This window comes from Culex pipiens, chromosome 3 (assembly GCF_016801865.2).
Source record: "Culex pipiens pallens isolate TS chromosome 3, TS_CPP_V2, whole genome shotgun sequence".
NCBI classification, from domain to species: domain Eukaryota; kingdom Metazoa; phylum Arthropoda; class Insecta; order Diptera; family Culicidae; genus Culex; species Culex pipiens.
The window spans coordinates 185,438,525-185,464,918 of record NC_068939.1 but is presented as its reverse complement, the minus strand read 5'-3'; the positions used below and the strand labels follow the sequence as shown (position 1 = coordinate 185,464,918).

General features: G+C 35.2%; 1 protein-coding gene across 6 annotated transcripts; it reads left to right on the top strand.

Moving 5' to 3' along the window:
* LOC120426580 (zinc finger protein 569) lies at positions 1-26,224 on the top strand. 6 transcript variants are annotated; one of them, XM_052709331.1, is made up of 13 exons: positions 2-300; positions 18,064-18,139; positions 19,204-19,289; positions 19,351-19,389; positions 19,459-19,497; positions 19,569-19,701; positions 19,766-19,843; positions 19,982-20,088; positions 21,962-22,008; positions 22,332-22,463; positions 22,595-23,048; positions 24,870-25,022; positions 25,418-26,224. In XM_052709331.1, the coding sequence occupies exons 1-13, from the start codon at positions 220-222 to the stop codon at positions 25,628-25,630; spliced, it is 1,638 nt and encodes a 545-aa protein (XP_052565291.1). In that variant the 5' UTR covers positions 2-219; the 3' UTR covers positions 25,631-26,224. The 6 variants fall into 6 exon arrangements, with proteins under 6 accessions (XP_039447303.1, XP_052565291.1, XP_039447298.1 ...); XM_039591364.2 differs by having other exon boundaries at positions 13-300; positions 21,962-22,209; XM_039591367.2 differs by having other exon boundaries at positions 13-300; positions 21,962-22,209; positions 24,870-25,055; positions 25,418-25,531.
* Positions 26,225-26,394: the final 170 nt, after the last annotated feature.

Below are 26,394 nucleotides of genomic sequence, written 5' to 3'. Positions count from 1 at the left end.
GGCCGACCAACCGGCCGAGTGGCAGGTTGTAGTGTTTTTTCAAAACAAGTGTGTCCACAACACGGGTGTGCAATATCGAGGGGAGAAGGTGGAATTGTGACGAAAATTTTGAAATGAATAATCATGCGTCGAAATAATTTTGATTAGTCGGAAGGAAGCAATGAAGCAATTTGTGGAATAACAAAATTAACAAGAAAGCTACAAATTACGGTGAAAATCATGAAAGAATGCCGCGATTATCCTTTGAAGCGAAGCTTTGCGAAATCTAACTGGACGAACCACTATGAGAAGAACACTGGGGTAAGTATACGAGGAGGCGTCGAAACCAAAGGCTCCATTTTTGTTAGAAATAAAAGTAAAAAAACAAGCCAAATTTTAAGATAATGTAACTTGTTTTTCATTGCAATGTTTTGGATTATTCGACATTGATGAAAATGGAATAACATAGAAAGGTTAATTTACATCACACAATGTTACACCTGCTTGATGTAATGTTCATGAAATGTGCAGAGGGAAAGCGTATGCATTTAGCTGGATGAAGTTTTTTTCCTATTTCAATAAACGTAAAGAAAATAGTAGGTTAAACTTAAAAAAAAAAATGTTTGTTCACCTTCTTTCAAGATGTTACCGCAACCTTGGGCGAATCGGGACTACAGTCTCTAAAGGGACAGCACGTTTTAGAACACTTAAAAGCCTCAAATTTGGAAATGAGTATACACTAGGGTGACAATTAAAAAAATCGACATCAGGGATCCCCCTAATTCGATTCCTTGGGCAAAAATAAGCAACTGTGAATTTTTTTTAGCGAAATTGGTTAAGGGTTAAGGGTCGCTTTTTATCGTTGAAGTTGATGAAAAAAATCTTTCCATACATAAACGACTTCTTTAAATCGTTGATAACTTGTCAGGGTTAACTCAGATCGATTTGCAGTCTTCAATAATGTTGTTTGTCATAAAATTTAACTAAAAAATCTCACACTACACAATGATCCGAAACATCTAATTTTTTTTTCGATTTTTATCAAACAAACTTCAACTTTGAAAAACGACCCATAACCTTCAACCGATTTGGCTCAGAATTGGCACAGTTACTTATTTTTACCTAAAGAATCGAGCCATGGGGTATCTTCTACGATTTTCCAGAATTTTCATTTACCCTAGTATACACATTAGGTTAGGATGTAACAAAAATGACTTTTTGGCGGGCATTCAAGGGTTTGTTCCGGTGGGCATACTAAGCCTAAATCCAAAATATGAGCTTGATTGGACGTAACAAGAGCTGGCGCTTCGCCCTTCAATTTTAAATGGGATTTAACCCGTAAAAAAAGATTTTTTTTCAAAAATGACACTTTTTGAGGCATTTTGGCCATTGAAGCGTTTATTTTCAACATTATTGGCGTGTAGACCAGAGAACGGTTAAATGTGCTGTTTTTTGATATTAGTATAATATTAAGGAGCTCACGTTTAAATTTTCCACACACGGTAAACATTGAAATGGATAAATATCTTATTAAAATTAGATAAAAAGAAGGTTAAAATTTTATTTTATTTTTTTTTCATTTCTCCAACATTCTCCTTTTCTGTAAATCGCAAATTAAATTGAAGTAATTTTAGTGTATTGCACTTCTATAGTTATCAGTAGAGGGTGACGATTCTCGAGATTTTGAATTTCCCGGGAATCGAGAGATGAATTTTGAAATTTCCCGGGAATTCCCGGGACCCGGGAATAAATTTTGTTTGGCAAAATAATTGAATTGCTGACAGAAATTCAAAAGTACCAAAATAAATAAATAACATTTGTATACATTTAATATCATTAAGTAATAGTTATTCAACACAATGAAAGTGTAATATCGACATTTGAATTACTTTGTGGAAAACTATCTACGTGTTGAAAAATCTTCCCAAATCTGCTGGTATAAGTTCAATTCAATGGCTTGTTGGGACTCAAAACTGTACCGAATTTTGTTTTTTTTTTCAATTCTAAATTCTCACTAAATAAGTTTTCCTGAGTTTAAAGAATTTATCTAGGTAGACATCCAGAGTTTTTTAATAGGTCCTATAAACATATGAAACACAATAGTTTATTGGACCTATTTAAAAAAAAACCCTAGACATCAACTTTTCATTTGATTTTTTTTTATACTCAAACAAAGGTGCAAACATCATTTTACAAGATCAGGATTATTGCTATTAGACAAAAAAAAAATTAAGCATCATTTCAAAGAAGTGTTTTCGTTTCAACTGTTATTAAGTAGTAAAGGAATATTTACAGTTAAAGGAAAGCTGAACTAAACATGAACTATAGGCTTTCCTAAACATCGTTAAAAATGCCATGAAAAAATCGCGTGATCAGACAAATCTCGTCTCGAAAAATGCCACCGGGATCGTCTGGCATCGAACCCTGGATGAGCGGCAACCACGCTTACCCCTACACCACGGTCCCGGCTAAAAATGCCATAATTTTAAATAATGATTTTGGTACATTTTCGAAACATGCCTCCAAATTTGAAATTTACCTTGAAGAAAAGAAGTCTACTTATTTCAAATACCTTGAATTTTAATTTCTGAGCTGTGACTGCCAAACTGCAAGGTAAATTTTAGCTCCCCAACTTGGTGGTCGCGTCATCAATTTTAAATGTTGGATTTTTTTCAATTTTTATTTTCACGTCCTGAATTTGCAAATCAAAATAGCATTGGTAAAATTGAACTTAAAAATGGCTTTATGTTTGTCTTTTATGTATAGGATTTAACTCTTCGTTTGTCGCTGATTGTACTTTTAATATTTTACCTCAATATTTATAAGTATCAAAATTCACGGGAGTCTCGACCAAATTTCCCGGAAATCGGGAGGCTCAAAAATGTTCCCGGGAATTCCCGCTCGTCACCCTCTAGTTATCAGGGTGACTTTTCGATTGTATGAGAAATCTTCAAAAATTGTCCAATCCCATAAGAACTACTATGTTTTGATCGTAATTACGCAACAAATCAACCCCTCAACTCAAAACTGATATAATAGCGTTCATATTGAGATTTTTTTATTTCTCGGAAATAGTACGATACCATCTTGCTTTAGGCAAAAGACTTTCTCAAAACTGGTCCCACACGTGTTTTTTAACATTTATACACAAAATATGCATAATTCTGAGATTCAGGCATCCCAGGTTTTTGAAAATTTCGCACTAGAACAAAATCTTAATGATCCTAATAAAATGAACAAAAAAAAAATATAATGATTATCAATTTTCTCTTAACTAAAATCTGCATTTTAATATTTCAATTTAAAAATGAAGCTTAGCCCTGGAGCCCAATTTGACCTAATATGTTTAGAATTTTGCAATCACGTATTTAGAGTACATACATACATTGTATTGTATTGTGAAAAGCACGCGTATAGCATTGAAAAGCAATATTTGTCAACGAATCGTGCTGAAAAAAATCGTCATTTTGCAGCTTTTTGCATAAACTTCTGTTATTTTGGCTAAATTTCAACTGTTTTTTTCATTACATTTTATTTTATGTGATTTATTTCACCGATAACATTTAAGATGAAATAAAATGAAAATAAATCCCCACCATTTTCTTGCTCGCAATAATTGTTGTTTTTTTTTCTCTCCAGTATCTTACCTCTGAGATAAAACAAATGCGAAGCCTTAATTGGCCTGTAGCCATCCCGTCCTTATGTAAAACACTTCTTTATTATTTCCCTTCCTTCCCTACGACGTCGACCACCCCCCGCCTCTTCCGGTCCGGGTGCCAGTTCCAGTGCGAATCCGAACCCCGAACCCAAAAAGAAGCAGCAGCAGCGGCGATCCTTTCGGCAAACGACCCACCCTCGAGTGATTTATTTTTAAACGTTGCCAACGACGAACGAACACACTCTGGATTTTCTTTTCTAAACATTTTACGATAATATCTGTGATAACCACTACACTTTCAGTTTTATATCGTCCCCTTTTTATATTATTTCTTGTCTTTTTTTTGTTGCGTTGGTTGTGTATACATTTCTGCTGCCCCAAAAGGCGATGGAAAAAAGGGAAAACCTCACGCAATCTCGCTTTACTTTTGCGCTTTTCCTGAAGCAATATCTTTTTTGTCTTACTGTAGGGGAGATGGGCAATTCTGGAAATTGTAGCTACAGTTCATTCTTTCGCAGTTTTATGCATGGTGAGATTTCTGCATAATTCAATGAATTCATTTTTCATGATAAAATTATCATAAGCCTGTTTAGGGACCATCCATAAACCACGTGGACACTTTAAGGGGGGGGAGGTATGGCGATTGTCCACGATCCATACAAACAAGTTTTTTTTGTATGGACAATTGTCCACGAGGGGGGGGGGGGGTAACAGATTCACAAAAAACTGTCCACGTGGTTTATGGATGGTCCCTTAGCTATTTTTAAAGTTACCCAATTCTTATTATTAAGATTTTCAGCATTCAATTCTGATATCACATATTTCATTTATTGTTAAAAATGCAAAACTCGTTTTTCTCGGAGTATGTACTTGTTTTGACGTAATAGCCAAATTATATCCGTTGTATATAGTATTTTTTGTTAGAGACTATCGTTGAAAAGTTGGCTGAATATTGAAGTCATAAAAAAACATTTTTAAGAATGGCGTAACTATTTTTACAGTAATGCAATAATTTAGAAAAAAAAATCAAATATTTGAATATCAATATTCGAAAATCGCTTATGTGACCAAAGGAATGGGATAAATAGTATTTACTTGGTCTCAAATAAATTTCTTTTCGGGCCGTGTAATAGCTTCTACAGCGATTCCACGTCAAAACAGCAAGTGTTCCGATTTGGCACACAGTATTATATTTTTGGTTTGGAGTCTGAGTGGTCATATCCGACATAGGATAGTCAAAAAACGTCTTTTTTGAAATTTTCGAAAAAAACTAATTTTTCATAAAATCTCATCCTCGAAACGGCTGAATTTATTTTAGTTCAATGCGTTGCAAAACAAAGGTGATAAGTTAAGTTTTTGTTATAAATATAACATCCGATTTTGTCCAGTTACGAGAAATGCAGAAAAACATAAAAAAAAGTTGTTTGGTCTGTGCGGGAAGGGGTTAAGGCGGATTCAACTGTCAAAAAGGGGAAGGGTTGTTAGCATGCCAAACTGGCTAGCGAAAAACGTTTTCAGAGCGAATACATTTTGTCAAAAACTATTTTAATCCAGTCAAACAAACCTACAGAAAAATCGAGTAAAATTTGCTCGGAAAAAACGTAAAATTTCCATCAATCTAAAAAATCCACATTGCGTGTGATCATCATCTGAAGCGAATCGGGACACATGGAGTGAATTAATATATCTGAATAGATACAGAATATTACATCTATTTACTAGTTTAAAGCATTGAAATGCTTTAAAAACTGTTGTACTTACTCAGACTTTAGTCCTTTAGTTCGTTCCAGTTGACGGTGACAAGTTTTTGACAGCTGAAAAGTCTTACCTTTATAATCAATATACACTGAAGGAATGCAACGTATTTTGATTTTCTCTCGATTATATAAGGGAACAGCATCTAATTTCAGCGTGCCTCTAATGTAGGCAGGTCAGAACTTTGACATTCAATTAAAGCTAATTAAAAGCGTTTTCAACTGAAATCGAGTGATAAATAGCTCAATAAGAAGTGAGCAAGCAAGTTTCTATCATAGTGAAAATCAGCAAATTGGATGGAGTTAGGAGCGAGAGCTTAACCTGCCAATCATACGAGAATTTCCCCTACGATGTATAAAACAATTTGTTTATTGAGTTTATTGGTTTGATAAATAATATGTTTTGCATAATAATGTTTCTACAATTTTTCATTTTTAAACATTTAAAACACGGCCGATTATTTTAAGTTTGCTCGTTAGAATGACCTTCTTCGTATTAGGATGGTACAAAAAATGGCAATTTTTGTCAAAACCACATTTTAGAAAATAACTCAGCTCCGTTTTTCAAGTGCAAAAATTTGAGTGCCCAAAGAGTTAGGTTGTTGCATAAATGTTCATGTTATCACACTTTTTAACGGATTTTTTTTTCACGATTCTGCACGCAGCTCTTTGAAAAACTCAGTTTTATACTCCACCCATTTTCGGGTACATATATTACGTTACCTGAGGAATCCAATAAACGTATTTTTAGACTTAGGCTCTTTTTCCGGAAACCAAAGAAACGGCTTTTTAAAGTTATATACGGCTTTTTCAAAGCACAACAACTAATTCATTTGCGTCCAAGTGAACTAAAATTAGATGAAACGGTGTTGAGTTACGAGTTTTTGGAAAACATGAGTTTTACGAAAATTAAAGTGGTTATATACATGAAGAAAATCACAAAATTTCATATTACAGAAAATTCACTTTATTTACTAAAAACATGATTTTCAATCACTCCTGAAAGTTTCAAGAAGATATTTCATGACTGAACTGAGTAAGAGACGATTTAAGTTTACCATTTTGCCATGCGCAAAGTGAACTGTCAAACTTTGTGAACGTTTTTCTTTACACAAGGAGTTGATTTACGGGTGCCACGATATCTCGAAATGGGATGGACCAAATAAGCTGAAATTTGATGTAAAGACTCCCAAGACATATCTCATGTGCATGACGAAGCCCGATTTTGTAATTTTGCTTTTATAAAAAAAAACTACAAAAATAAAAAATTGTCGTTTTTATATGAAAAACATAAAAATAATTTTATCTTTTTTTAAATTAAGTTTATGAAAATCGGCCTTCGTCATGCACACAGGATCGATTTAACGAGTCTTCACCAATTATTTTTAGCTTATTTGGTAAAAGCAGTGTTGAGATATCGTGGCACCCGTTTTTTGAAATTGCTAACATTAAATAGCTATATCTCGGCAATGGTACATCCAAATGTCTTCATATTTATTTTGTTTCTAGATGAAAATGCAAATTTATACGCCCTGAAAAAAGATTATAACAAAGTTTAAATGTGTGCTCACACCAACCTCTGACATTTTTGACGATTTACATGTATGCAACCCCTTAACGGAGTTGGAAATTTTTCGGACCATCCTTACACGGTGTAGGTCACCCTAATGGCTAAACAAAAAAAAATGGGTTGCATTATCTCAACTAGGGAACTGTAAAAAACTATTTTGATAAATCTAAAATTATAACATTCACAAGAATGTTATAATTTTAGATTTATGAAAGGCGATTTCTGCAGAAACTTGAAACACAATAACTCAACTGACTGAAAATCGTAACCAGTCTCTCCTATAATCTGTATACCTAAGATGCTCCCATCATCAAATTTACACAGTCCTGCGAAGCCGGTAAGAAAGTGCTGCCAGGTGGACAACTTGGTTGGACTGGAAAACAGTTTATCTCAGAGATTTCCGAGATTTTGATATTTCTTAGAAACTACACAAAAACTCTAAAATTCAACGCTACTGCAAGGTTCGTTCACTTTTCCAAAAACCGAAAAATTAGCGCCAGGTTTTTTAAATTTTCCCGTAAGTTGTTTAACGCCAAAGTCGAGAGGAGGAACGACACACGAAAAAAAAAGGTTCGTGACTGCCACTGCTGCACAGCCCAGCACAGCTCAGCTCAGTTTTCCACGAGGGTTTTGTTTTTCCGCACCATCGTGTCATAAAAGCACAGAAAGAGAAGAGGAGAAGCGAGCAAAGGGTCCTGGCCTGGTCGGAGGGTGGTGGCGCCGTCTTTGGCCATGGTGGTGTTGAATTTTACGTTTGTGTGTGAATTTTTGTTGTTTAGTGGTGAGTGGGCCTCCTCTCCGTTTGTTGGTGGTGAGGAGGAGGAGGGTGAAAAAAAAGGAAAAACTTCGAGCCATCAACGCGTCGCCATGAAAAAGAAGAAGGGGCCCGGGCCGGGAATGGGGCTCTCTCATGTATATATTTTTATTACGCTTTTTAACGCATCTCGGGTGAACACACAAAACTTGGCCATTTCGGGGCTATGATTTCTGATACATTTGTCTTTCGCGCGCCGACCCTTTTTCGGCTGCTGGAAAAGAAGATTCACCCACCCCACCACCACCACCACCCACTTTGTAAAGCAAGGAATAAAAAAAAACAAAAAATGGTCGCCGTTCCGTTTCGGCAGTGGAGAGGGTGTAAGAAACCCTGGAGATTTTTTTGGTGTGCGCCTTAGGTAAATAAGAAGACGTTTCTGATGATGGTGATATATACAGAGCAGAGAGTTAAAATACAAGTGCCTTCGCGCGATCGAGGCTATGTACGCCCCCTCGCGCTGTGCCTTACTTTTTCGCTTTTCCGAAGGTTTGGAGATTTTAAAAATTTGATGAATTCTCAGTCTTATTATTCAATTTGCCAGCATCTTACGCGCGCTCCTCGGCTCTCTCTGGCCGGTCCGGTTGTTGGATATTACTCTCCGGAGGAAAAAGTTTTTCAATTAAAACGTTCGGAAGGTGTTAATGTTCTTGATTATCTTGACATTAATATTTGAGTGAAGTGCGATTATCCCGATTAGCAGGAGGACGACGCGGGAGCAGTACCGCGAGATAGTTTGGAGTTTTCGGTGGGAGTAGTTGCTGTGGGCAGCTGTGCGAGGATACACTTTTTTGCGGTAATCAACGTTAAAAAATCAAGATTTTTAAGTGGAAAAATGATATCGAATGTGAGTGCCACAGAATGGACAAGTTTAACAAGAAGTGCAATTGAAAAAGGATTTCAGTGAACATTTTACGATTAACAATATTATTTTGAGAAAATAGTTGAAAAAAATGTACCGACATCACGGATAACATTCTAGTGCAAATCATCATTTTTTTCAGTCAAGAAGAAAAAAAAAGGTCGTGTTAAAAGAAGTTTAATGTTCTTGAACTAAAATATATTTTGAATTTTACCTATCAGGTTCCAGTGGTAATAATCAATTCAGCTTCGAGAAAATTGAAAATTTCTTCGAATGTTACCCACGTGTATTAAATATTTGGTAACACTTACATAAAAATATGAAAAATTTTCTAAATAAAAAAAGGCAATTTTTTTTGTTTGATCTTGTGTTTTATGTGTATAAAATCAGAAAATTATTTTTAAGAAAAAAAACAAAAATGATGTTTTTCAAGCTTAACAAGTATTTAAATTTGTATTGTTAATGCGGGTTTATGAGACCAAATCTGCACCGTATTTTTTTCAGCGAAAGGGTTAATTTTTTTAGTTAGTTTCAAATGGACTTAATAGCCATTTTAAATAAGATTTAATTTTTAGATTTTAAGAATAACAATCGAAGAATGGTGAAATGCCGACAAAATGACGTTCTAAACTCAAATTCATTTAAGTTTGTGTTTTGTTTGTGTGATAAATGCAAAGTAGTTTCAGATGTCAGGATAGCTTGTGCATCCTTCCAAAACCTATCTCAATAAATCAATTTTTCAAAAAATAAAATAAAACAGTATACACCAGCAGAGTATTCTAACAATGAAAAAACTAAGCTTTGACAACAACATTTTTTTTTCGAAAAACAACTTGTTGCGTTACATTTATTGAAATTTTACAAAAATTAAAAATATTTTTAAACTGGTTGAATTATGCTAAGATTTTTGAACTTTGTAAAATGTTTGCAACGGCCTTAGCTAAAAAAAATTGGGTAAGTTTACAAATGTTTTGAAAGAAACAGAAATATTGAAAGTATTAAAAAAATATTATTTTGTGTACCATTAACTTTTGAGACATCACCAAGACCGAGCTGTTCAGCATTTTTTTTTTAATTTAGGGAATGGTCAAATTAAATTTTTAAACATTCTGTGTACGCAAATTGGTAACTTTTATAAACATGCCTTAAATGAGTGTAGATTTAAAATCAAAATTTATAGGATTTTCCAAAAAAATTTTGAACATACAAAAATTCAATAACTTTAATTACAATAACTCTAATTACATTTTTGCAATTCCGTCGTGAAACTACATAATTTTCCTGCCATTCTTGAACGATGAAAAAGCCTACTTTTCTGAACCAAAAATAACAGTATCGAATAATAACACTTTTCAAAATAAATACTGAAAAGTCCTACTTTTCAGCACTGAAATGGATGCTGAAAAGTTGAACTTTTCAGCACTTGTTTCGAAAAGTTATACTTTTCAACATTATTTTGATTTAAACGGTTAATTGACAAAATACATGAACATTTGACTTATAATTCCACTCAAAGGGTGTTTTTCGGTATTGCAAAAAATGTTGTATGGAACTCGTTGCAAAACCAACTCGGTGAACCTCATGCTGAAAAAATTTTCTTTTTGCAACTTGTTGCATAAACTACTATTTCTTAATACTTATATTTTTTTATTATTATTAAATAATTTCATTACTTGGCTCATCAGTTTGGATTTATATTATATATTTGAACAGTTTAACTTTGCTGCGTTTATCCTACCAGTTTTTTTTGTTAATTCTATGATAAGCATATTTCGGGGTTCCTGTATATCTTATCGAGAAAACTCTAACGGAGTTTAGGTTTAAACAAATGTTTGAAACATTCACTTTAAATGTGTTTTGGATTTATAAAAAAATGTTAAACAAATAGTTGTACATTTACAGAATAGTAATAAAATTACTAGTAATAGTAATTTAAAAATCAATAAATATGCTTTATTTGCGGAAAAATAATTGAGGTGAAAAAATCAAACAACATTCATTTGGATCTTGATAATTTAAATGGTAAAATAATTTAATAATTTTCAAAAAACTTTGTTTCTCTTTTTGTTTCAAAGTTTTGAACGTCAGGATTGACATTTGAAACTTATCCTTAAATAAATAAAAGGAATTTGAAAGGTGATCAGAAACAATCATAACACAGTCCTGACTCGAAGTTCGATTACCTTTTTTAGTTTTTCTCATTTTCTTATTTTTAACATCAAATTCTAGTCATGCGACCCCATTTTAGTCAAATTTGAGTGGTTGATTGCTAATTAAATTTTAAACTACATTTTTTCATTTTTTTTAATCGCATTTTGGCCGCCATCTGGGATTCATAATTTCATTTTCATTTCATTTTATAAGGTTGCTTTAACAATTACATTCACAGTGGTCCGAAACCGAAATCTAGCGTGACAAAATTGATAGCGGCCACACGTTAAGATTTAGAGCTTTGGTGTCTTCGGGACAAATGATCAAGGTCAATAGGGGCATCTTTTGGTATGGTGGCCATTAGGGTGGTCCAAATTTTAGGGTGGTTCAGAATTTTTATTTTGGCGGGATGACAAGATAGCGCTTTGGTGTCTTCGGAAAAGTTGTAGAGAACACCATTCTGAGCAACTTTGCTGAAGAGCATAAAGCTCTATCTTCAAACGGGAAGTTTCTAGAGCCATTTTTGTAATTTAGGTTGAAGTGTTTATGAAAAAATGAGTTTTTTGAATTTATCAACTCAGGCTTGTGTCGTAGCGAGTTGGTGTCTTCTAGACATTTGTAGAGCTTATCAAAACACACATTTATCTTCCAAGAGAGTAAAAATCGGACCTTTAAAACGAAAGTTATAGCCAAAATACGACGAAAAAGACGCCATTTTGAAATGTGAATAACTTGAAAAGGTGGTGGAGTTTGACCTCGCTCTTAGAAGCATCTGAAAGTACACATTTTAGAGTACATTTGCTGAAAATATCTCGGGGGTCTTTTTTGTTTAACTTATTTAATCTCAATTTGAAAATGAGCATTTTTTAATCGTTTTTTGCCCATAACTTTTGATAGAATTGACCAAAATTCATTTTTCAAGAATAAAAATGTTCATTTTGACAAGCTCTACAATTGTCTAGAAGGGCTCAAAAATGTACAAAATGATCTAGTGGTTGTAAAAGAAGAAACAAGTTTTGGCTGAAATATTTCAGGAATAAATTTAATTATTTTGTTGATTCCTGAAATATTTCAGCCAAAACTTGTTTCTTCTTTTACAACCACTAGATCATTTTGTACATTTTTGAGCCCTTCTAGACAATTGTAGAGCTTGTCAAAATGACCATTTTTATTCTTGAAAAATGAATTTTGGTCAATTCTATCAAAAGTTATGGGCAAAAAACGATTAAAAAATGCTCATTTTCAAATTGAGATTAAATAAGTTAAACAAAAAAGACCCCCGAGATATTTTCAGCAAATGTACTCTAAAATGTGTACTTTCAGATGCTTCTAAGAGCGAGGTCAAACTCCCCACCTTTTCGAGTTATTCACATTTCAAAATGGCGTCTTTTTCGTCGTATTTTGGCTATAACTTTCGTTTTAAAGGTCCGATTTTTACTCTCTTGGAAGATAAATGTGTGTTTTGATAAGCTCTACAAATGTCTAGAAGACACCAACTCGCTACGACACAAGCCTGAGTTGATAAATTCAAAAAACTCATTTTTTCATAAACACTTCAACCTAAATTACAAAAATGGCTCTAGAAACTTCTACTCAACTGTTTCTTGCAAGATGTCAGTTGAAAACGTTTTTGAGAAGCTGTAATTGAACGTCAAAGTGCTAATATGCCAACAATAGGTAAACGAAGTTGACTTTGTAGCTGTCGGCCACCATTGCTAGTACCAACCACTAGTGTCTTCCTTTTAACTACAAGGACTTCGCCGCCCTTGGAGCGACGGCGCCGGATACCCATATTTACACTTAGAATTTTGAGAGCGCCCGCCGCGGGATTCGAACCAGCAACCTCTGGATTGTGAGTCCAGTGCGCGGTCCGATTAATCCACACGGGCGGGTCAGATAGACAAAACAATAGGTTCTCGTTGGAATAACATGCTTTCTCTTTTATAATTATAATATCAGAATGTTACATTATTTTTCAAGCAAACAAGGAAACTAAATTAAATAATATTTGTATCGGAACATTTTACTCTCTAGATGTTTGAAAATTGAAATACAGTCCAGACTCGATTATCCTAAAGTTTCAAATAAATCATGGTTAGAAAAGTAAATTGAAGCTTTTGTTATTCTAAATTCACATTTCGTAAGATTGCACAAAAAGACGATATTTTTAGCTTGAGAAGATATGATAAAACCGAAATCTATTTCCAGCAGTCACACAATTTTTCCGCGACCAGCGACGCGATGTGTTTTTTTAAACAACCGCTTATTTTTAAACAACTCCTTCTTAGACAACCACCCTCCACCACAGACTAATGTTACGTTGTAAAGCGCAAACACAGACACACACTCGAAAATATTACCGGTCGGTGGTGGCACGACGATGTCTCGCCCCAAAAGTGTTCCGAACTCTTCGTCTTCAGGAGCGCGTAAATTTTCAAACTTTATGTTTAGCACAAACTTTGGCACGGATTTGCAGATAAACGGAAGGGAGAGAAATTACGAATGTGAGTGAGATTTGCAGTGTGTAGGTACATAAGCTCACGTAGTACATATGGATGCGAGAGTGCATTTTGCCACGAGGCCATTTCCATTCATACGTGGAGCCGTAGCATATCCTTGTTTGAGAGATTCCCTTTTGCGCTTGTACATAAAAACATATCACACACGACGACGCGTGTTTTGTGTGTCTCTCTCTTTCTCTCTCTCTCTCTTTTGCAGCATCCAGCGAGCGCGTGGACCATGTTGCTGCTTGTTTATGTTTGCATTTTGGTAGGCACACGCACTCACACATAACATAAGCATACGTGCGTTTGCCATGTATACATAGTCGGTTCACAACACACACTCACGAAACAGGGAGGACGAGTGTAATATAGCAGTCGTTGTACATAAAATAAATCACGGCCGTACAGCTGCAGCACTTGTATGCAAGTTATGCTATTTATGTTTTGATAAGGCGGCATTGAATCTAGATTTGATACATTTTAGATTTTTTTTCTTTATTTTGAAAAAAAAAGATCATTTTTCACGATTTTTTTTCGTTCAAAATTTTTGAGGAAATAGCCTAAGATGTTTCAAAAAGACTGACGAAAAATGCAGGATGGTATGTCTCCCCTGAAAAAAAAGTTAAATTTAACTTTTAAACTAAAAAATAAAAAAAATCTCATAGAAGAGGCGTGTATTTTTATTTCAGTGTATTTTTTTCCCGTCCAATTTCCTACAAATTTGTCTTTGACCACTTTTTGATACGACACAACAGCTTCGAGATACAGTAATATTTAAATAACCTACGCTCTTCTCAAATGTTATTTTCGAGTACACAAAAATGGCTTATATAGGCCTAGCATAACATGTCTACAAAGTTTCACTCAAATCGGAGAGGGTTGAGTACAAAAGTATCAGAAAAATTCGTGATTTGAGCTGGAATTGCTCATAAACTTTTCTTTTTGGACATTGTCAGTTACAACAACATGTTCATACAAAACCATCCCTATTTTTTTTTTGAAAAACATTTTTTAGACCAAAGTTTTTGGAAGAAATTTTCTAAAATGTTCAATTGTGGACATTGAAAATCAAACAGCTAGTTACTGTGGTACAGTCTCGTAAAAAAATACATAAATGTAAGGTAATTAAACGACACTTAACAAGAAATATATTAAATTTGACATATTTTTTGTTAAGTGACGCCTAATTACCCTGCATTGTTCAACTAATCACATCTCGGAAAGTATTGTTCCGAATTGAATGTTATAAAGTGATTTGGTATTGTAACATTTTCGTTTAAGCCTTACTTAAAAAAAAACAAACATACATAAATGTAGGAAATTTGTAATTCAAGAAATGTTTTGAAATTTTATTTAAAAATTTGGTATTGATAAAACAAATTATCGGAATGTTTTGCCTTCCTCACCTTACTGAGGAAAGGATATAAAATCACTCGAAAAATGAAATTCTTAATTTGAGTTAAGTACTTCAAAAGTTATGCTAAAAAAATGAATTTAGCAAAAGTCCGGAAGATTGTAAAAAGGGTGGTTTTTGTAAGAAACCTCGTCATGTTATACATTTTTAGAAAGGTATTCGAAAGACCTTTTCAATGAGTTCAAAAGATTGAAGATCTGACAACCCTATCAAAAGTTATAAGCACTTAAGTGTTATTTATGAACTTTTTAGAGGCCGGATCTCATATATTTCGATGAAAACGTTGTCCGGATCTATTATGTGACTTGTCGTTGAATAGATAATCAAAAGACCTTTCCAACGAGTTCAGTAGATTGCAGATCTGACAAACCTATCAAAAGTTATAAGCACTTAAGTGTTAATTATGAACTTTTTGGAGGCCGGATCTCAGATATTACCTAGGATTACACTCAAAATGAGAGGAAGGCACCAACCACCTAATGGTGTATTAAGTAACGTTTTTTTTTTCAAAATCTTTACATTTAAAAAAAGTAATTTGTCGTCCCCTGAAAAATATAAGAGCAAACCTTTAAAAAGCAGTTTTTAAACGTGTCAATTCAGGGTTATGTTTTTTATATGATAATTTCACATGAAAACCCAAAATATGACCAAAATCGATTATTTAACACTTTGGATCTATTCTGAGGGCAGATTCAGTTTCAGCGGTCACAATTACATGGAATATATGTAGTTAGACAATTTCAGAATTTCGGATGTGCCTGCAACCTAGAGCTTAAAATTTGGCCAGTGCATTTTCAAGATATTTGAGTTTTAAATTTGTGTCTAAAAATAGATGCAATTTTTTACCCTTAAGTTCAAATTGATTTGTCAAAAAATAAAAATGTGTTTGGGACTAAGGCAAAGGATATTGGGTCCAATTTAGGTCACTTAACCTTACCCTAGGAATGGGCGCATATTGGTCACTGTGCTGGCGATCTTTAACCAACACAATCTACACAGCCTAGACGGAATGTAATGGAAGAGATGACACGATTAGGGAGAGTGAGTACTCTCGGGTGATGGATTTGGGATGAACCTTCTTAAGAGCGAGTCCACGAACAGGGCATACCCCTTTGTATGGGACGTCGTTTGGATCTCACCAATCTGCCTGAAATTTTCAGGGGTTGTTTGTACATATAAAACTAGCATCTGGCCAAAATATGAGCCTTCTAGGTCAACGGGAAGTGGGGCAAATCGGGACACAAAGTTTGAAGGTTCAAAAACGTAAAAAATCTTAAAAAGGCTATAACTTAGGCAAAATTCAATTTAATTTCAAAATTCAAAATGCATCTTAAAGGGCTTTAAAAATGCAACAAAATGCAGGATAGAGCATCCAAATTGGTTAATTCTAAAGGGAGTTATTGGCATTTTAGTGAAAAAATAGCATAATTTTCAAACTCAAATAAAAAAGTGTTCCATCCAGATATCAACTCGGATCGACCTGCAGCTTGTAGGGGACATCTGGGACTACCATCTGAGACTGAGACCGCTTTGGGTAAGGCAGTTTAACATATCAAATAGACACTTTTACTTTTAGTGAATTTTTTGGTTGTAAATTTTTGCTCGGGGGACCCCTTAGATCCCATTTTATGGTGATAATTTTATCATATTCGTGTTCCTGAGACAATTTCACAATAGAAACATACTTAAAAATGTATATTATCATCCATTTTAACCCTTTAAAAAATGAAAGATAAAAAAAATTAAGAAGCTGCTTTTTTTTGGTGTCATCTAGTATCCTTGGAAACGAACTTGATTTTCAATAAATGTGAATCAAAGTTTTTTTTAAACTTTAATTTTTTAAAGGGTTAAAATGGATGAAAACAAACATTTTTATGCATGTTTTTAATGTGAAATTGTCTCAGGAACACGATTATGATAAAATTATCACCAGAAAATGGGACCTAAGAGGCCCTCCGAGCAAAAATTTACAACCAAAAAATTCACTAAAAGTAAAAGTGTCTATTTGATATGTTAAACTGCCTTACCCAAAGCGGTCTCAGTCTCAGATGGTAGTCCCAGATGTCCCCTACAAGCTGCAGGTCGATCCGAGTTGAGATGGAACACTTTTTTATTTGAGTTTGAACACTTTTTTATTTGAGTTTGAAAATTATGCTATTTTTTCACTAAAATGCCAATAACTCCCTTTAGAATTAACCAATTTGGATGCTCTACCCTACATTTTGTTGAATTTTCGAAGTCCTTTAAGATGCATTTTGAATTTTGAAATTAAAATAAATTTTGCTTAAGTTATAGCCTTTTTAAGATTTTTTTACGTTTTTGAACCTTCAAACATTGTGTCCCGATTTGCCCCACTTCCCGTTGACCTAGAGTGCTCATATTTTGGCCAGATGCTAGTTTTATATGTACAAACAACCCCTGAAAATTTCAGGCAGATTGGTGAGGTCGATGCGAGATGGGTATGCTTTGCTCGTGGACTCGCTCTTAAGGGTCATCTCCAAATGGAGGCATCATTTTTACTATTTGACCCACTTTTAGTTGAGTTAGGTTCAGGGGACCGGCCTGGAAGGCCACGGGCTCTGCCCGTATACTATTGTATATTTGTACAGCAATAAATGTTAAGTGTTAAATACAGTTCGTTTCAACCTTAACCGCGAGTTTTAATGTACACCGGACATTCTACTGCGGAATCCAATACCGGCCGGGTCGGCCGTCGGGCGATGCATGGCGTAATTTGGACCTGAGGCAGGTTCCATCCGGGTCTCTACCCTGGCGTGTTGGAGGTGGCTGCCGTCTTACAGTCCACGGCATCGAAGACGACCCAGGTTCGAAGCCATCCTCCAACAAAATGTTTATTTTTAAAAGCTCTTAAACCTCAAGTGACCTGTATATCACATTTCTATAAAAAACTTAATCCTGAATTGAACTTAATTACGTTAAAAACTGATTTTTGAAGGATTGCTCAGATGCTTTCTATAATTTGAGTCGTAGAAGGCTTCTACAAATTTGCTTGTATTGCCAAGCCCAACAAATTTCTAAAAGAAAAAAAAACCTGAAAAGTTAGATTTTCAAAATCATCCTAATCGTGAATTACCTTAAATTTCGCCCAAACCAAAAGCTGCCCCTTCTTTTTGCAACACCAAATCTCCAAACCCAATTTTCCACTTAATTTTGCAATCTGGACCACTGTGGAATGCAAATAGCTTAAAATTATCGTCAAATGTTGCAATAGAATTGAATAAAGTCGTTTAATTTCACAAACAATTTAACAAAATCATCGACAACTTTTAATAAAATAATTAATTAACCAACCAGCTTATAACAACTGTCTAATAATTAAATTTTCTTTTCTTCCAGGAGAACGGTGCTAATCAATGTGCCTATATGGACATTGACGCTATTTACTTCCAACTCTTGCTTCTGCTGAAACAAGGTAAGGTGAGTATCTGAAACTCGATGCCACAGCGAGTCCTTCATTAAAACTAGCAGCTAAAGTGAGGGTTGGTGTTGTATTAAATTTTGGGTACACTCAAACTCCGATGGTTTGACACCAACTGTTGTCAAATGAACGGGGTCACTTTTTAGGTTAACACCCATTTTGCACGGAGTTCACACACGCTATCAAACGTTTGTTTTGATAGTGTGCGTGAGCGCCGTGTGAAAAATGACAGTTCGTCACTTTTTAGTTTTATTTTGACCAAAAAAGTGTCAAACGAAAAAGTGACCAACCACCGGGGGTTGAGTGTGCACTGTTTCATTGAGATTAAAATTAATCCAATTAGAAAATGATTGTAATTTGAAGTTAATTTGAAATGTATTACTAAAGTAAAAGTTCTGATAAGATTTAAATTATTTGAAAAAATGCCCCATAATCCGACACTGCTCAATCAGAGCTTTCCCAAAGCAGAATCGAGTAATGCAACTTGCAAGCAAGTGCGAGCCATTCTTTACCGTCCCCCAAGCGGGCGAGGTGGAAACTACCAATTCCTGCCTGGGATGTCAAACAAAGATTCAGATTTTTTCTTCTAATGCACTAGAAAAAATAATAAATGTTTGTATTTATCATATCAGAGTGAATTATTGCCTGTTGGAATCCGAATTTCGACAAAGTGAGTTGAAATTGTGACGAAATGTTGGTATATGCTCAAGTTATTCGAAAATCAACGTGATTCAATGAATTTGATCCAATGTTATTTTAGTCGGACAAAAGGCGGCTTCGCCCGCCTTGTCTGCCCAGTTTTTTTACCACTTAGAATAACATTTGCATTTGTTGATAGAAAGAAAACAACGCGTGAGATAGTTGATTTTTTTTATGTTGTCTTTGGCCATACCAAAGAGGGACCTAATATAAATACGATATCGAGACTTTTATTTTTAGACAAGCTAAGAAATGGATTCTGATCGTGACTTTTTTTTCTCCGTTCTCTTCTTCCATTCCAGTTAAATCTAATGTAAAGGTAAAGTGTATTTTAACTGATGATGATCCAAACTTTAAAGGCATAACCAAAGGGATGATGCCGAATTTCTACGACAATTCGCGCCCCACTATGGTGCCCACCAGCTCCACGCTGCTTGGTGGTGCGGTAAGTTACATTGAAATTTGAGTAGACATTCTAAAAATTTAATGTATTTTAATTCTTGCAGCCAAACGGTGGGGAGCAACCTTCGAAGAAACAACAAATCGTAAGTATCTCTAACTGAAGTTTTATCACAATTCAAAAAACTATTAATTTCCAATTTTTTAAATTCTAGATTCCCTTCGACTTGGAAGCAACTTTACAAGCTGTGGACGTGAGTATTGTCAAACTCGTGTGGAATTTCCATGACCAATGAAAAACATTGAAAATTCCCACTATTTTTAGAACGAAGTTCTGGAGGGAGAGGAAGGCAGTTGTCCGATTTGCAACAAAACATTCAGCAGAAAGACTTCGCTGCTGAACCACATACGAAATCACACCGCCGAGAAGAAGTATGTCTGCGAGTACTGTCAGAAAGGTTGGTGGGGCGGGTTTTAGTGGCATTAGTTTTGGGTATTTATTAGTTATGTTTTTATTTGTAGGTTTTTCGCAACAAGCAAATCTCCGGAACCATGTTCGCATTCACACAAATGAGCGTCCTTACGTTTGCGTTGATTGTGGTAAGTTTAAATTATCTTTACATTTATCATCAATTATTCAAAAATATAAAGTTTAGCTATAATTTAATCAAAATCAAAAATCATGAAGTTATTCACAATTTAACTTTTAACTCTAAAAATATCTTCTTGTTATTTCAGGCAAAGCATTTACTCAAATCACAAACTTGAACAACCACAGACGACTGCACACCGGAGAGAGACCCTACGTTTGCATTGAGGCAAACTGTGGTCGCTCGTTCGCTCAAGTGAGTATTTTGTAAAGATTATTCGTGGAAAATTAAAAATGATCAAAATTATCAACATGACCAAAACTTTAAAAATAATCAACATGACCAAAATTTTAAAAATTATCATTAGGACTGAAATTTGTCAAAATTTTCAAAATTTTCAAAATTGTCAAAATTGTCAAAATTGTCAAAATTGTCAAAATTGTCAAAATTGTCAAAATTGTCAAAATTGTCAAAATTGTCAAAATTGTCAAAATTGTCAAAATTGTCAAAATTGTCAAAATTGTCAAAATTGTCAAAATTGTCAAAATTGTCAAAATTGTCAAAATTGTCAAAATTGTCAAAATTGTCAAAATTGTCAAAATTGTCAAAATTGTCAAAATTGTCAAAATTGTCAAAATTGTCAAAATTGTCAAAATTGTCAAAACTGTCAAAATTGTCAAAATTGTCAAAATTGTCAAAATTGTCAAAATTGTCAAAATTGTCAAAATTGTGAAAATTGTGAAAATTGTGAAAATTGTCAAAATTGTCAAAATTGTCAAAATTGTCAAAATTGTCAAAATTGTCAAAATTGTCAAAATTGTCAAAATTGTCAAAATTGTCAAAATTGTCAAAATTGTCAAAATTGTCAAAATTGTCAAAATTGTCAAAATTGTCAAAATTGTCAAAATTGTCAAAATTGTCAAAATTGTCAAAATTGTCAAAATTGTCAAAATTGTCAAAATTGTCAAAATTGTCAAAATTGTCAAAATTGTCAAAATTGTCAAAATTGTCAAAATTGTCAAAATTGTCAAAATTGTCAAAATTGTCAAAATTGTCAAAATTGTCAAAATTGTCAAAATTGTCAAAATTATCAAAATTGTCAAAATTGTCAAAATTGTCAAAATTGTCAAAATTGTCAAAATTGTCAAAATTGACAAAATTGACAAAATTGACAAAATTGACAAAATTGACAAAATTGACAAAATTGACAAAATTGACAAAATTGACAAAATTGACAAAATTGACCAAATTGACCAAATTGACCAAATTGACCAAATTGACCAAATTGACCAAATTGACCAAATTGACCAAATTGACCAAATTGACCAAATTGACCAAATTGACCAAATTGACCAAATTGAACAAATTGAACAAATTGACCAAATTGACCAAATTGACCAAATTGACCAAATTGACCAAATTGACCAAATTGACCAAATTGACCAAATTGACCAAATTGACCAAATTGACCAAATTGACCAAATTGACCAAATTGACCAAATTGACCAAATTGACCAAATTGACCAAATTGACCAAATTGACCAAATTGACCAAATTGACCAAATTGACCAAATTGACCAAATTGACCAAATTGACCAAATTGACCAAATTGACCAAATTGACCAAATTGACCAAATTGACCAAATTGACCAAATTGACCAAATTGACCAAATTGACCAAATTGACCAAATTGACCAAATTGACCAAATTGACCAAATTGACCAAATTGACCAAATTGACCAAATTAACCAAATTGACCAAATTGACCAAATTGACCAAATTGACCAAATTGACCAAATTGACCAAATTGACCAAATTGACCAAATTGACCAAATTGACCAAATTGTCAAAATTGTCAAAATTGTCAAAATTGTCAAAATTGTCAAAATTGTCAAATTTGACCAAATTGACAAAGTTGTCGAAATTGTCTAAGCCTTAGCTTAGATTACGTCTGGCCTTTTTGTTGCCATGTATAACCATTTGCAGTGGCCATCAAACCGACCAGGCCTAGCGCCTAAAGTTTACCGCAGAGATGATTCATTGAAATCAATGTTAAGATAAAATTCATTCTGAAAACGTGATCATTCCGAGCCGTCTCCCCAATAATATCCCATTTCTCTCATTCCAGGTGACCAATTTGAACAACCACATGAAAACACACCACAAAACCCAACAGTACGTATGCAATCAGTGCCCGAGGCGGTTCTACCAGGTCACCCAGTTGAACCTGCACTTGGTGTCGGAGCACAGCTCGACGAAAACCTTTTTCTGCCCTCAGTGTCCGGACAAGCGTTTCAAGTCCCAGTCGCTTTTCCAACACCACTTGAAAATTCACGGCTCGAACTTTGGCTTTCCGTGTCCAAAGTGCGACGAAAGGTACGCGGTGCTGCGACTTTTCTGTTTTTCCGTTTCAATTTTTTCGTTCGGCCTTTTTGCGTCCAAATTTTTGAAATTGTATCTTTTCATCGTATTTACCCTCACACTTTTGGCGGTTCCAGGTTCATTCAGGAATCTCACCTCATACTCCACATGACCCATCAACACGGAGATTTTGCGTGCACCATGTGCTCGATGACGTTTAACGACGAAGTTTTGCTTAAGAAGCACGTCCAAAGGCACCTGGACGGAAGGTAAGCGCACTTTCCTCCGGGCTTGGACCTTGATTCTTCTTGTTTAATGTCCTTTTTGAAATTTCCACTATAAAAGACACTGAGCAGAAAATTAAGACAAGAATTATTGTCTAATCAACTCCCTCTTACAGATTTCTCACCTGTCCGGTTCTCGGTTGTAACGAGGGATTCACCATGAAGAACCATCTGACGAAGCACATGCAGATGCGACACCCGGCGATCGACCTCAAGAAGAGCGCTCCGACGCCCGGTGGAGGCGGAGTCAGTGCGCGTCCCCCGAGACACTGCTGCCATTACTTCAGCTGTAGCGAGTCCTTCGAGACGTCCGAAGGGCTGAGCAATCACCTGCGAACCGGCCACGGGCTGCCGATCGCCAGTCCAGAGGAGAAAAAGCAAATGCAGCACATGATCACCAACGGAGGGGACATCAACATGGCGGCTGCCCAGATGCAGCAGCACGCGACTTCGTTGCTCAGTGCCAGCTTCCAGTCCTACCAGCAGCAGATCACCGAAGCCCAGCAGCATCAGCAACAGCAGCAGGCTCAACAACAGGCTGCAGCGGCAGATAAGCAGAAAGCTTACTCGGTATGATTTAAAAATGAACTCAACAAAAAGTAGAAAAAACACTGCTAAATCGTGATAGATTTAACTTAAACTTGCCAAAACCTCGTTATTTTCCCAGCCTGAAAAAAATATAAATTAAACCACATTTTTTATCATTCGCTGAGTTCAATATTCCTGATTTGGCCCAAAATTTTAAACAGATTGTTACAAAAAGTCTGCTCCAGAATACGTCATCCCTGGCTGACTGACTGTCAGTACCTGCTAAATTTCCAGTTGAAGCAGAAGATTTGTCTGCTGTCTTTGCTAAGAATACAGCTGGCACGATTCTGCATTTTTTTAAATTTGTTTTATGGGTAAATAATCTAGACTGAATGGCATGTGATTTAAAAAAAATGTGTACTGTCATTTGAGTGAAAGGGATACACTATTGTTTACAAAAGTTATGTTCCCTTTTGAAATGTTAGGCTCCATTTGTCGACTCCGACTCTGACTCCGACTCCACAGCCCTGGTTTATCGAGAAATTAAAAGTGAGAGTGTGTGCAACATGGAGTTAAACTTTCTATGAAGTTGCTGTGAAGGTTACCATGACACTTTGAAAAGTTTAATTCCATGTTGCACGCACACACTCTCACTTTTAATTTCTCGATACGACTCAAGGTGGTATTCCACTGCTTGCAAATTTGCTAGTAATTTTGTCAAAACGTCAGCTGTGTGCTATCTTGTGACTTAGACCATTTTGGTTGAAAATGAGTTAATGATGACGTTTTGCTATACTTAACAAACACCACAAGATGCTTTAACCCGATTTTGGAAATTCGCTTCCGTTTCCCGGATATCGCAATACACACTTGTGACATAGACCAATTTATCATCAAAATGGTGTTGGAAAATGTGGAATTTTTATTTTGTTTTTCGCAAATTTATGTACACACATACTTTCAAAAGGCAATGCAACCTTTTGTTTATTAAAATATACTGATTAAGTCGATTAAACCATTGATTTGAGCTTATTTTAGTTTGTATGAGAATTCTGTGCACACTTGTGACACGTAGTACAAATTTACTTTCGAAACACACTTGTGACACGTGCTTTTCAGATTTTTGTTTACATTATTTACTGTATCTTTTAACTGGTGTAACCAAATTAGTTGAAACTTGGAGCGTTTGTTAAGCGATAGTATACGAACCGATTGCTTCAAAAAGTTTGGCTCTATTATTCATAGTTTTGAAATTATTTACCAACAAACTTTAAAAATCGATTTTCTCGAAAAGTTCTAAATGGTCGTTGTCACAAGATAGCACACAACTGACGAAAACACTGTGGAATCCCTTCAAGCCTCGCTTACATACAACGTTTTGGTTTACTCACTACTGTCATCAGAGGTGACATTGGGCCTGGGAGGTGAGATTGTGCCTTATGGTACGTTCGTTTGATGGCTAGTTGCACACTGAGTGCCGCACTCAGAGCTGTCAAAGTGTTTCTTTGAAGAAATTCGCGCTAGTTCCGCACGAGTTTCGCCGCCATCTTGGATTTGAAGCTCTAGTGCCGCACTCGATATTTTTTCAGTTTCATGCGAGTTCCACGCACACTGACAAATGACGTTCGATTGAACCAAAACTGGCACCGACGAGTGCGGCACTGAGTGCCGCACCGGCTCTTCAAACGAACGTACCATAAAAAAATTGCAGAAACTTGTATGAATCTACACGGAGATAAAAGATTTCCCAAAATCATGAACAAGCGTGAACAAGCAGATTTTAATACTTTGTTGGTGGTTTCTATTTTCATTTTTTTACAGTCACTCAATACAGTCATTTTTTACTTTCTCTTATTCCAAAAGGTGTCCGACTTGATCAGTATGAACGAAGAACTTCAACAGCATCATCATCATCAACAGCAGCAACACCAGCTCCAACAACAGCAGCTTCAACAACAACAGCAACAACGCAGTCAGCAACACAACGGGAAGGCTGATGTTGAGCAAAATATTGAAGTAAAGAGAGAACCTGCTTAAACTTGATACGATGTTATGTATCTTAATGGAATGAATGTGTGAAATTTATCGATGGCTTCTACGTAGCTGTTTTTTTCATATGCTTTCTTCTTGACTGAACGGCATCATCTCTTTTTAACAACTAGATTTAAAATCTCATTATTTTAAGCATGCAATATTACTTTACTTAAGAAACTGCTTTCATCTTCGAAATCATCATTTTTTAAAAGTGTTTTATTTACCTTTAGTTTATTTACACCATAAGATAGTCGCAATAAATGCTTCAACAAAACAAGATTTGGCTTTTCTAGTGTTTTCTAACATGGTTTTCGCCACACACAAGCATTTTGAACTACATCAGACTAAATCTCCTCAAAACTCTCAACCCCTTCCAGGACCGGGTTAACAACTTGAGTCGCATAAAAACCGAACTGCAAATCCAGAACCTGTTCGGTCTGGCGAACCCAGCGACGAACCCGCTGGGCGGCGGCGGCCTCGGCTCGTTCGCGCCCTCCTGCAACCCGGTGAAGCTGGTGTGCAGCTTCTGCTACAACGTGTACAAAACGCCCCAAACGCTGTCGAGGCACATCGAGAAATTTCATAGCTAAATTTGTGCGCGTTTCTTATTTTTTTGTAAACTTGTGTCGTAAAACGTTTCACCGTTCGGATTTAGGCGATTGCAACGTTTGCAGCGTGGACTCTTGCCGAAATGAAAATCGCTCGAAAATAATGTGCAATCCACGTGAAAACGAAGAGCCACGCTCCACTCGCTGCAATCATTTGTTGTATTAACATGAAAAAAGTACAAATCGGAAACATTCTTGAAAATGTTCACCCCAAACGGGATTGGTGGAATTGTAGACATTTTCTACGAATGTTCAACCAAACCATGCATGGTCACATCGAGTAAGTATTTTGTACGGGATGCAATAATTTCTTCAATAGTACTGTGTTTTAGTGCAAAAGAATTAAAAATAAAACGAAAGAAGGTTTGTTAGAAATTAACCGAAAGAGAGAGATAGAGAAGGAGAAAGCTGTAGCGGAAATAATTAGATATTTATGTAAAATGCGTTCTACAAATATTTACTTGCGTGGTAAATTGAGACAATCGAATCGATTGCCAGTGGAAGGATTTACCAGCCAACTAAATGTTCTGTTGGAAGCGAAGCCAGTGTTTAGGGATACGACTAAAAGTACCATTGTGGTGAAATCAAAAACGTAACTCTCCCAGTCAAATGTTTCGAATAAGATTTATCAAAGACTATTTTTGTATTTTGAAATTATGTTATTCTATTAAGGAATATATTGTGGATCTAAAAAATAAAGACATTGTGTAGTCTAAAAATGATGTTTTATCACATGCTGAAAGAAA